Source organism: Heliconius melpomene, chromosome 1 (genome assembly GCF_056956725.1).
Source record: "Heliconius melpomene rosina isolate 202511_hmr_F chromosome 1, ASM5695672v1, whole genome shotgun sequence".
NCBI classification, from domain to species: domain Eukaryota; kingdom Metazoa; phylum Arthropoda; class Insecta; order Lepidoptera; family Nymphalidae; genus Heliconius; species Heliconius melpomene.
In genome coordinates, this window is record NC_140389.1 from 4,708,545 (window position 1) to 4,721,517 (window position 12,973).

General features: G+C 31.3%; 3 protein-coding genes and 1 non-coding gene across 5 annotated transcripts; 2 read left to right on the top strand and 2 right to left on the bottom strand.

Moving 5' to 3' along the window:
* Positions 1-223: 223 nt before the first annotated feature.
* On the bottom strand, positions 224-2,782 carry LOC146541030 (uncharacterized). The gene has a single exon (XM_085189084.1). It carries the CDS (start codon positions 2,777-2,779, stop codon positions 1,796-1,798), a length of 984 nt encoding a protein of 327 aa, XP_085045210.1. The 5' UTR covers positions 2,780-2,782; the 3' UTR covers positions 224-1,795.
* Positions 2,783-6,199: 3,417 nt separating this feature from the next.
* Positions 6,200-8,050, top strand: LOC146541031 (uncharacterized). 2 transcript variants are annotated; one of them, XM_085195368.1, is made up of 2 exons: positions 6,200-6,398; positions 7,095-8,050. In XM_085195368.1, the coding sequence occupies exon 2, from the start codon at positions 7,095-7,097 to the stop codon at positions 7,929-7,931; it is 837 nt and encodes a 278-aa protein (XP_085051494.1). In that variant the 5' UTR covers positions 6,200-6,398; the 3' UTR covers positions 7,932-8,050. The 2 variants fall into 2 exon arrangements, with proteins under 2 accessions (XP_085051494.1, XP_085051486.1); XM_085195360.1 differs by having other exon boundaries at positions 6,201-6,398; positions 7,092-8,050.
* A 1,217-nt stretch (positions 8,051-9,267) lies between these two features.
* LOC146541032 (uncharacterized) lies at positions 9,268-10,903 on the top strand. The gene is made up of 2 exons (XM_085194669.1): positions 9,268-9,491; positions 9,975-10,903. Exon 2 carries the CDS (start codon positions 9,999-10,001, stop codon positions 10,851-10,853), a length of 855 nt encoding a protein of 284 aa, XP_085050795.1. The 5' UTR covers positions 9,268-9,491; positions 9,975-9,998; the 3' UTR covers positions 10,854-10,903.
* Positions 10,904-11,727: 824 nt separating this feature from the next.
* Positions 11,728-11,799, bottom strand: TRNAP-AGG (transfer RNA proline (anticodon AGG)). The gene has a single exon. It is a non-coding gene; the product is annotated as a tRNA-Pro (tRNA).
* Positions 11,800-12,973: the final 1,174 nt, after the last annotated feature.

A 12,973-nucleotide genomic window follows, 5' to 3' on the forward strand; every position in this document is an offset into this window, starting at 1 on the left:
AAATATATTTTTGCTTATGTTAATTACAACCTTGATTAAAAAATATCTTACAACTTATAACCAAATTCCCATTTTTATAAAAGATTTGGATACCTATTAAATAGTATTGCTTTGTAATTATAGTGGTTTCTCATAAAAAAAATAAGAATATAATGAAAAACGAATAAAATAACCAACATATTAATTTAATATTTTTATTTACATTCTTTACATTCTTGCTAGCACAAGGTAATTTACTCGCTTACGGTTTCTTTCACAATTAAATTGAAAAAAAAAAAAGATATCTTGGTCTAGCAGAATAATGCATGAATATATGAGGTTAAGCTTTTAAATTTCAAACTTGTCGTCAGAAGTCGAACCTGTTGATTGATTACCATTTTTATATCGTACCTAGGTAGGTACGATCGTATAATAAATAATAGGTTTATTTGTAAGTTCAATAATATTATCTAAATGTACTGTTTGTGCTCCGTCTGTGACCAGGGAGTATCTCATGAATCGTGACAGTTAAACAGTCCAAATTTTTATAGCTTAAATAATCCTAAATTTAAAAGTACTTTTATTGAGTTATAACAACAAAATATACTAAAAAACAGAATAAGATATATATTAGAGGAGCCCATACAACAGACATACTTTATTGTCGTTTTTACGTTTTCTGCTAGTCCGACTCGCACTTGGCCGCTTTTGTCGTATTTGAAAACTAAGCAAGATTTTTACACGCGTAACTATGTAAAATATTAATTTCAAGGCTAGACGCATACTCCATAATAAAACATAATATAAAAGTAAATTATTTTATTACCTACCCATATCACACTAATATCATCGGCCTTGCCCCGATGACAACCTCTCGACTCGTTAAAAGCAAATTTTCATGTAATTATCGCAGTTACTGTTGTGAATATAATGCAATTCTACATTATACGATTGGAAGAGTCTGTTAATAACCATAAAAAAAAGTTCTTTTGAAATTGGAAAAATAATCAAACCAAAATGTTAAAAATCTCTCTCTGATTTCTATTTAAGTAAAATAACAGCGAATTTATTTATCATCAACTAAATTCGTCCGTAATTTTTTTTTAGTGTCACGTCATTTCGCGTTAAGTGATTGAAAACACTAGTGGAATACTCTTGCAAGCATAAAAAAGGAAATATAATTCTAAATCTATATCCATTTAATAATATTTGTCTGTTTGTTGGTTTCCTTTGTCATTTCCCTTTATGTACGGTACGCTACGTATAAGGAAGTATAGGGATAAGTGGCAAATACGTAAATAACAGAATTAATAATAATAATAAATAAAAAAAATATCCTATTAATTAATTAATTAATATATTCCCCCTCAACCTACATTATCCGTACTTTATTAGTTCTTTGTAAAATAGGTATTCTGACATAATAATTGGTGTCACTTTAAGCCGTTTAGATTAAGTGTCTAGCGTAGTTGAAATTTTTTTTATTAATTTTGACATTTTAATAAGCCACACTGCACTCAATAAAAGCACGATATTACACACATGTCACATATATTAATGTATGACATTTATGTTGAAATTTCCATCGTAGTCTAGCCTATTCTACAAAGCTCGACATCAAGAAACTTTTACAATGCAATAAAAATATTTATTTTATTATTCACAACCTTTAATAAACAAAATAAGTCTTATTCCTTAGTTGTAGGACTAGTATTTTTATTATTATAGTTATATATGCTGCTTAAATAATCTTAAATTTAAAATAATTTATTATGACACAAATTGTTATTATATTCAGATTTTGTTACACTCTATTCTAATAGCCTAGAATTGTGCCCCAATCTTTGTAAAAACCATCTCTAGCGGTATCTATGATGGACATAACAATTTTACTTAGATCTATAGGAAAATTAGAAAAACCAAACATTGACTTTAACATGACTTCCATTACATTAAATTCATATATTTTGCCATCTAACGCCGCGACTAGATACAAGGCAGCGTCAATACTGTAAGCTGAAGGTTTATCTTTCAATGAGAAATCTTTTTTCTCACACGTCCCGTTTGAGTACAATATATATAAATTATTGTCACCTAAAAATGGTATACAATTTTCCATTATGAACGCTGGTCGTAATAGCTTTACTTCTTTGAAGTCTTCAGAAACACTCGGCGTATACGATAGCAAGATCCCATCAGATTTAACGATTCGAGGCAAACCGTCATCACACGATATAAAATATATGATATCTGAAGTATCCAAAACGAACTCTGTAGCGCAAGTGACTGCTTTCACTCTGCTTCGAAAAGTACCGTTTTTGTCTAGTTTGTATAGCATATTAGCTGATGTCAAATAGTAAATAGTATTCGAAGAAGCTTTTTGTATTTGTATTATATCATCGTGGAATGGTCCAAATTTCTTAGCTGACAATGTATCTGGATCATATTTGTAAACTCCATCCTTTGCACCAAAATATACTGCCCTGTCAGTACTATAATCTGATGTTGAGTCGCGCCCCCCTTCCAATATTTCGTATGCTGCCAACTCCTCCAACACGTAAATACAGCTTCCACCCTCCAATTTAGGATCGGTTATTGTAAAAAAAATGGACGGTAAATCTGAAATTCTATCTTGAATATAGGAATTGCCAGCAGGGACCAACAGTTTGGTAATGTTGTGCTCTGAAGAGAAGATCACTTGTTCTTTATGAAATATTGTACTGTTTGAGTCATTAAATACTATAAATTTACAGAATGCTACAGATGAGTAACTTAGAATCCATAAGTATTTTAAATCCATTTGTCTACCTGTAACAATAAATGTTATTTCATAGGATATTTAGATTTTTTAAATATATACAGAACACATATACAGTTACATATTATACAGAACATTATATAGAACATTCACTTGTACAGTATAATATTGTGCAAATTTTATTGCAAATTTACTTAATTTTTTTTATACTTAAAAGCGGTGCTAAGTTCAAAGTGAGCGAAAAATTAAATAATTTATATGTCACATTAAACTCCCGGCAGGCAGTACTATTAAATATTCAATTGGTACGACAACTGGAACATATTTTATAACTTTAGTGAGGTGAGGCCGTTGTGGCGCCAACGGTTGTGAGTTCGATTCCCTCTTTGAATGAGTTATATCCATTTCCTTGCTCTGGTTCCCTCATTCAACACGGAATTAGAATTTCAGAAGTGGAGAGTTTTAACATTAGATTCCCTCTGCCTCAGTCTGCTGAACAATAATAAATATGAAATTACATCATAATCAATTAATTTAAAGGTTACTTTGGAACACATTTACGTTAATACCTATATAATATAATACATATTTATATAGACTAAACATATTATCGAAGCCATATGACCCAGTAACGAAATAATAAATTTTCTCAGATATAATTAGATAAATATATATTTTTTCTTTGTGTACAATTGTCGCTATCCAGTTAAGATTTTATAAAAAAAACTTAAAAGTAACATCTTATACCTTAGTATCTTGTATGATAAAATATTTCTATCTTCGCTTCGTACCAATGCTTATATATTATAGATATATGTCCACTCCAGAATTTTTATGTACATAAAAGTTAAGGGTATAAAATTTAAAAAAAATCACACAAAGATATCAGTTTAAACCAAAAGACAAGAAACTTTGGCAATGTTTATGCTAAATTGCATTTTTTGAATTAGAAAAATAACTTAATCTGCAAAGAAACATACATACTACCCACTAAACTACGAGTATATGCATATTTTGTGCCACATTATCATTAAACCTTGTACGAGTATACTACTGGAGGCCAGCCCTCCCAAGGGAGTATCTCTAGAAGCATCCATGAAGATATTACGTACGTAAATTTTTAAATTTCCATTGCTTCACGCCTTATTCTCCATAGGTAAAAGAAACCAAGATATGTCATTCTCAGGTTTCCGCCAAAATTAGATATATTGCGTGTTGAGTCACGCTTCTCCTCTCGACGTGCTACTGCGCCACACCGTCCTCTAATGGTAAGTTAATAACATTTACTTTTAGATTTTCCTACAACTGCGTTCAATTTGGCAAACCCCCCTAACGTTATGATAACGTCGCAAAGGTCAGCAAGTCATAGAAATGAAAGATAAAAATATTTTGTCGAATCATAATGACAATTTTCATGTTTCTCAGTATAGAGAATGATAAGGTATCATTTCTACGCCCAATGAAAATTTCTGTAAATAGATATTTTATAAGCTTTTTTCCGGTATCTACTAGTAATAGGTACTCGTATTTCCAGGCTGGTATCTCGTAAAGTTTTATTATATTTTTCTTATGTAAATCAATGCAATAGTCTCTACATAAATTAACTTTTAACAAAAAGAAAAACCGACTTCTAACAACGACTTCTTACAAAGATTTTATAATTTTGAAGTCGGTGCCAAGTAAAACAAACAGGCTTAGTTATTAGATATTGTAGTAAGGTTATTGGAGCATTAGCTTGACACCGACTATCATACCACCAAGAAAACTGTTAAGCCGACATAAACAAAACCGCGCGTAAATGTTAATTCTTATGATATCTACTTACTTGAACTTATTTCTTACTAAGAAATTAAATCGATAAATAGATAACCTCGGTGGCATTACATATTTATTTATAAACGAATATACTTATTTATTTATATGTAAATTATAAGATACACAAAGTATATAAAAAATAGTACGTCTGTGTCAATATTTAATAATTTTTAATTGTTTGTTAAAGATTAACTTGCTAGCAGCGGGACTGCGTCCGACTGAAAGCGCTAATGTTGTGGATTCAATATTCACTCGTGAGAATGATTACGGTGAAATTATTTTCGTGTTATTCAACGAAAAATGAGAATGGAGGGCCTCGACACTGAGACACTCCGTTGCTTCTTTCTGCCTATACTGCTATCGGGTAAGGGCTCTTTTAAAGGGGGGACTTTTTTTATCTTAATACACAAAAGTATACACGAAGTGCAAAAGTAACCCAAGCGCTTGTAAAGACACGCGACTATTGTGGGTTTGAGTCGTGTAACCATGCGTACTTCACGCCGCATATAGCATAACAGGCAAGGGACCTAATATTAAAATATTCCGCTCCCCACTTTCCTGAAAAGAGTTATTTAAATTTCCATATAATATATGTGGGAATCGAACCCATCTTGCTTACTGTCAAACGTTGTGCCTTTGTGCCACGCCACTTCTTTTTAAGTCATATCAGTGAGAATCAATAAAAAATTAATTAAATACATATATATTTAATACAATTTCATTTGAAATTATGCAATGAATCTATTAATATGGTTATATAATGTAATTACACTATAGACACGATATATGCAATTAAGCGTAAAATGTATACGCAGTGAAACGTTCGCATTGCACAAAGAACGCATCGTATAAAATAGTACTTTTTTCTATATAATTAGATGGTTTTAAGCATTCATATAAAAAGAATAAAATGTGAGGCCACTCATGGCGCAGGGGCACAAGCGTGTGAATGTAAACGTGACAAGTTGTGAATTCGATTCACACTGGAAGAAATGAAATATTTAATATTTTCATTCTTCGCTTGTTCGGTGTCCAGGCAAAGCGCGGCGTTCAGTTCCGCCATTGTTGACTCGTCATTGCTTCCAATCATTATTTGATACGGAACTCTTGTAGGCGAGTCTAACTCGTACTTGCCTGGGTTTTAGTAAAGAATTGAAAGGTCCAAGGATTTTATAATATGATATCGATGCAGAGATATCAGCCACCTGTACATTTGTGAGGATACATAGGGATACATTCCCACAAATAAAGGTAGACTGAGAAATACAAAACACTTTTTAAATTGTATTAATTGTAGAAACTTTTTTTTCATATTTTTTATGGCCAACACATAAGTCATTTAGTCATTCAGTTCTAAGAATAAAACACAGCGACAATTACTGAATTCCATACCCCATTTTCCGCTGAATTCTTGAATCGCTGCTTTGCCTCGTAAGCAGAACAAAAAAATGAAAATATTAAATATTTCATTCCCCCGAATGAAAATCGAACCGACAATCGGTTGCGTTTATAGACCTATTCTTTTGCCCTTGTGCCACAACGACCTCAAAATCGTCTAAACAGTGGACACAGATAATGCATTTCCTTCTTCCTACTTAAACTTATAGGTATATAACGAAACACTTCTCTACCATCGACTTAATACACAAACATACATTATATTAAAAAGTATATACATATAATATATATGTATAATTATATTTTTATTATTTGTCAGTGTTTTTGTCCTACTTTGATATACGGGCGATGAACTGTGAGAACTATTTTAAATGATTTACTTGATATTATAAATCAGTATTGCATTGGACTTGGATAGAAGAAGCATTATAATAGTGTCAATTTAATAGTAAGTGTTGTGTTATTTTATTAAGTGTTAAAGATTTATTTATATCACGCTGTATCCCGCGGTACTAGTTCTTAAAGATGTTTTACTATATGTACATAAATATATAATAGCTTACGAGGTCACGCACGGCACACGCAATCTTATTGTAAATGTGAGGGTTATGGGTTCAATTTCACTCAAGGGAAATGAATTATTCTCATTTCCTAGCTCTGGTAAAATGAACGTGGAGTTCAATAATTCAACATGCAAATATAACCTTGACCTTTTGTTTGTATTACATAATTGTTTATTTTCTTTGGGCTATTCCATTGTATTGTACATCTAACATTTTTCTTACATAAATGAAAAAACAAAATCATATAAGTATGTGTTACTTTATAAATTTTACTTTTAAGAATCTATGTATAAGTCACCTACATGTTGTGAGGAATTTGGTTGCAAATTACTAAAATATAACCGTTTTTTTTAAATCACACAGTGAATATATTATTATATCTATAATATATATAAATATAATAATTAAATCTTTTTTGCTTTCTAACTTTCTCGATTGGTAATTGCATAACCAAGTCATACACTATCTAGCTACGCTAACGAAAATATTATGACTACTCTGTACCTAAGTACATCCTATTTCTATAAGACATGTCATTTGTTAAAAGTTATGTATTACGTAAATGTAATTTATTTCAGAAGATGCTACCATTATTACTGCTGCTTGCTGTCACACCAGCACTTTCAGAAAATTGCTCACATATTTTTGATGGCACTGGATATTCGAAACGTTCGATACTAACAATTAAGGGACTTCCAACAAATCTTGTCATCAATCCTCAATCCAATGACCTCCTATTTACATTAATAGATGTGGAATCATTACAAAATGACGATGTACAGACAAAGATGGATCAATATATATTAAAGAATGGAGAGCCCATCAAAATAGACAATGTGAATGGCCAAGCTGCTGCCGTGGATGTGAAAAACAATAAAGTTTACATAGCAAGTGACAAAGGTCTTAACGTTCTCAATAGTTCCAACAAAGCCAATTTTATAGCGCTAATGAATGAGGATATAACACAAGTTTTTAAACCACAAAATAATGATAAAATATACGTAGTAATATACCCGGATAGTGAAGTATTTGAGGTGGATCTGAAGAAAAATGAAAAGATTAAAGTTGACATTCCTTGTGCGTTCATGCTAGCTGTTGACGGTGATGGGAATACTTTCTACGAATGTGATTCTAAATATGTCAAAGTTTTGCTGAAGGACTTCCAAGAACCTATAGAATTCGTTGGTATACCTAAGAATTCAGCTCGAGCTATAACTGTGGATAGTGAAAACAGAGTGGTGTTAGCTGCAAACGACGGCCTGTACTGGTTGAAACCCGATTCAGTTATACCTAAAAAATTGATGAACTTAGACTTCGTGCCGTCTGGCATCGCGTTTTTAGGAGATAACTTGTATTTATCGACCAATGGAATCATTTATGAATATAGTAATGAAGATTGTGAGGAAAATAGTCAATAAATTTTTAAAATATTTATTTTTAATGAAATTAATAGATACTATTATAAAAATTTTAATAAAAGTTTGTACAATTTATATCGAATAATAAAATAATTTTAATAAAAAATATTTTTAAAAGTTCCGTGGTTAAATTATTGTTATTTCATATATTTGGATTTATCCTTTTTTTTTCTTTTTAAATTACATGTAAAAAAATATAAAATGAAAAAAGTAAATTATTATCTAATCACATCTGTATTATGAGGGGTGACACTACCTATGTCTAATATTAAAAATGGCTAATATTAATTAAGTCGGAATTATTATTACATTTAAAAGCTCATTCGCTACTTTTAGCGGGTCGCTAGATTTGCGGCTTCGCCCGTTTAAACTACACAGTTATTTATTTACTAATCTGAATTACTTACGTGTTCTAATAACATTATCATTTTAAAGAAAATTTAAGGAATACTTCCGCGACTCAATACTTATTATCTCGCTATATAGAAAGCAATATAGGGAACAGAGTGTCTTTACAATACGTTTCTCCCTCGCAATTAACCAAAGAGCGAAGATGCTGTTTTTTATATTATAAAAAATTCTTACCGTTATTATGCAGTGTGTTCCCGAGTCTGTCTAACTTACAACTAATCTGTCTAAATCGCAGCACCGTAGAGCCCTTTTGTTAATTCTAGAATTCAAAGCAATAGTAACATTACATCATTCTTTTCTACTAGATTTAAAACAATATGTACATGGTGTTTCAAAAAATTGTAATCTATTTTAATAAAAACCGTTTAAAAATATACGGAATTTCATAAAGTTGACTGACGTCTAACGCAGTTGAGGAGTGCCTGTACAAGAAATGGTTGCAAATTCGATTCCCACTCTCGAAAATATTTAATACGTTTTTCAGTTACATCTGCTTATCCTACATGATCATCATCGACGACATTTTTTGAATTAACTTGAAAAATAATAAAATTTTATAGCACTTAATTCTGCTTTCCATTTGGGTTAGCTTAATTAAACTCTATCAATAAATTAATTCTTATGAGATCGGCACGTCATGTCACCGTCTGACTTAAGCGCTGCAGTTGTGGGTTCGACTCCCACTCGGGGTACACATATCTTCAATTTCTCGGTCAAAAAGATGTTAAATGTACCAAAACAAAAAGTGGCGTTGATTTTTGCCACTCAAAACTCAATGTCTAGAGAGAAATTGGTCGAAAAGTAGCAAACGAAGGTTTCCTCTGCCTACCCGGGATATATACGGGATACAATGTTAAACTATAATAAAATCAACAATTTTAGATTCTAATTATACCTTACAATTCGATTTAAAAATATTACTCAAGAAATTTTTGTTAATTATTTTTCCTAATTAGATTGAATTTTTTTTTTCACGAATTTCAAACACCTGTATATTCAAGTCACTCGAAGAATATTTACAAACGAACGAACATCTGACACAATAGCTATGTTTTATAAAAGATCGGTGGAGTTCACTTCATTATTAATGTTCTTGAATGAACAAGTTGGGTAACATTTTTCTAAGTGGACAAAATTTTTGTGAAAAAGGTAATTTTTTAAATTGAAAAAATCCATTAACAGGAAAAATGGTAAAATTTATAAACTTTTTGTTTATATGTGATATAATTGTATATTACAAAAAGGGATAAAAGAGTGAATTGTGCTATTTTAATGATTAATACTATCCCACCAGGTCAGTCGTGGCGCATGGACACAAAGCGTGACTGTAAGCGCGACTGGTTGTGGGTTCGACCTCCAGTCGAGGACATAAAATATTTACTTAAACTTATATTTTCATTTCTTCACCCTAGTGTCGAGGCAAAGCCCGGCGTTGAATTTCACTATTCAGCACGCAATACCTCCAGAATTCGGAGGAAAGTGGGGAAGGAAGGAAGTGTTTTAACACTGGGTTCCCTCTGCTTACCCTGTTGTGAGCGGGATACGGGCTGAAGCTGCTTTTTAAGTAATTTAACACTATCTACTATCCCCAGTAGGATTGGACAATAATGAAATTAAAATTATATATTTCAGCTCAATAAGTGTCATGCCTGAACCATGCTCCAAATAATAGTAACAACTTTAGCCTTCTCCCTGGCGAGTGCCAGCAAGTGTGAACGAACAGTCATAGGCAATGAGTTCTACAAACGACAGCTAATAGCAACTATAGACGGCTATCCTACAGGAATAGCTGCGGACCCCAGAACAGAACACATTTTCTTCCTCCTGAACAAAAAAAATTATACCAAAGGCCTACATTTATTGAAGCATGGATCCCTTGGGGTCCAAGATATACCACTTTCAGATGACATTGTAGGTCAATGTATAGGCATTGACAGGAACAATATATATTTCGGAACGAATCAAGGACTTATAGTATATGATTATTCTCAAGTAACTGAAAGGCCGATCGGTGATGATGATGTAAGAAGTATTTTCGTAGACAAATCCAATGATATGTATATAACTGTTGGAACTAATAGAGACATATATAAATTTGTGAATGGCTCAGCTGCGGTGAAAAGATTTGAGAAAATATCCAAAGCGTACAATTTCGTTTTGGATTCTAAAGGTAATGTTTTTTATGAATACGTTGATGGCAAATTGTACTTCTTATCATCAGATTTATTTGAACCTGTCCAGTATAAAGGGTTTAGTAGAGAACTCAAATATGTACTAAAGTTAAACAATAATGATGAAGCTATAGTAGCTGTTAAGGGGTCGTTATTCAAATTAACGACCGAAAGTATATTGCCGATTAAAATAGGACAGTTGGGGTTCAAAATCACAGGTATGGAGTTTGATTCTAGAAACAATATAATAATTGGTACTAAAGGAAAGATATATAGATATAAACCGTTGAATGGCAACGATCCGTGTCCGTCCGAGGATTATTTTATGTCCAGTATTTAGTTGGATTGAAGTCGTTATTGATTTAATGAAATAAACGTTTTGGCAAGTTATTGTATTGTTTTATTTGTATTAGTAGATATTTAGCTAGTGTTAAGACACTCCGTTCCCAACTATCCCCAATTTTCAAGATATCATATAATTAATGGCGGAACTCAAAAACTTGATGTTTCTTATATTTACCAAAGCAGGAAATTTAAATAATCCAATACCGCGAATAAGAAATTGCGAGTAAATAGGCGGAACTGAACACCGCTCTTTGGCTTATTACCAGAACGAGTTGCGCCACTGAGTCAATGTGAACAATGTGTTGAGAATACTTAATTAAATGACTTTGTAGCGCCATCTATGATTATAACAAGAAATTAAGTTTCCTTATCTCAACAAGTCCATAGATGGCGCTGTTACCTAATTTCTTTATTTTAGAGTATAAAATAAAATAATACACAATATAATGTAAAATAACATGAAATAAAAAAAGCATTTTATTATTGTATATAATAATAAAGATATTTTTATTTAATGTATTTTTTAACTTAATATAAATAAATATTAAAAGACAACAAAGATTACATCCAAAGTATCGAAATTTATTTTGAATATATTTAATAAAAATATACGTCGTATTTCGTTTTTTGTTTTCAAATAAATAAAAAGTAGCAAATTAAGTTACAATTACAACTATTCAAGATAAAAAAAAACATTTTTCAATTTTGAGTTAAATGTTCCATTATTAACACCGAAATAAGAAAAAAACAATAATAAAAACATTGCATATGGATAATAAAAACATATATATCCATAAATAAAAAATTGTAAAGCAATGGTTAACATATAAAATATAAACTACTACGTATATAAACGCAAAAAAGGATTTGGGCTCGTCCGGGATTTGAACCCGGGACCTCTCGCACCCTAAGCGAAAATCATACCCCTAGACCAACGAGCCAACTATCAAAGCGTTTCAAATTATATATCAGTTTCTTGACAATAACTTTGATTACTATCATTTTTTTTAATTAAGTGCTAAATTGCACCATCTGACCACCGCTTTCACACTTCTTAGCTAAACATATATTTAAAGGACTGAAGTTCATTCTCATCGAACATCATAGAAAATCTTTAATTTCCCGAGCTATCGTGTTCAGGAAAGATTGTGTGAATACTTCTTTCTAGTACCAAATCTCGTGGATTTATCAACTATAATCTCGCAGCATGCGAGATACAAAATGATGCGGGATCCCGCAATAAGAAAATTGCAAGCACTGCTAGCGATACAGGGTTCTCTCGGGTCTCTGCCTACACAGCTATATGCACACCAGGTTCTCTCTGCCTACAGAGGCATAAGGCTGAAAAAATAAATTGTAATACCTTTATTAATATACTCTTATATTGTTAATATAAACTAAAAGTTAAAGTTCATATTATACCAATTTTCCCAGCCGCAATTGATAAAGAGATATGTTTTTGTTGACATTTTCTCTCACACAATGTTGGATTATTTTACGATATTATGAAATTAGTACAAATGTCTACATGTACCCTGTATATTGCAATTGCATTTAAGTACATTTGGTTTTATTTTTATACATTTTCTGTATAATATAGGAAGTTTAGTAGCGTTAAATTGCTCCATTCTTCACTTTTCGTCGTTTTTCTATATGTACCGACTCATATTCTAAATCCGAAAAATGTGTTTGCTCTTGATTAATATAATTGGTACTTATAAAAAGATGGTATAAGACAGGTCAACAACACTTTTCACAAATGGAAATCTTTTAGGCACCACATAGATCCACCAAGTCACTATATATTTTACATACTCGAAAAATTGTGATTTTTACTCTGAAATATATATACGATTTCCTTGTTCTTCATGGATAAAAAAGCCCAAAATCAGTAACAATAATTGTATAAAACATTATGTAAAGTGTTCTTCAGATGTAGGTATATAATGATGTACAAAAATAAATAAATAAGTAAAATATAAAAAAATTAAAAGTCTGATACAATTAGTACTTAGTACCAAAAATATAAACTAAATCACACACAAAAGTTGTATGAAAGCTTAATAGTATAACCACCTCCTAACCAAAGTCGTATACACTTATAACGCTACACGC

What these genes read in the sequence shown, in the direction of transcription:
- LOC146541030 (XM_085189084.1), bottom strand. Translation starts at nt 2,779, where the DNA reads ATGGATTTAAAATACTTATGGATTCTAAGTTACTCATCTGTAGCATTC.
- LOC146541031 (XM_085195368.1), top strand. Translation starts at nt 7,095, where the DNA reads ATGCTACCATTATTACTGCTGCTTGCTGTCACACCAGCACTTTCAGAA.
- LOC146541032 (XM_085194669.1), top strand. Translation starts at nt 9,999, where the DNA reads ATGCTCCAAATAATAGTAACAACTTTAGCCTTCTCCCTGGCGAGTGCC.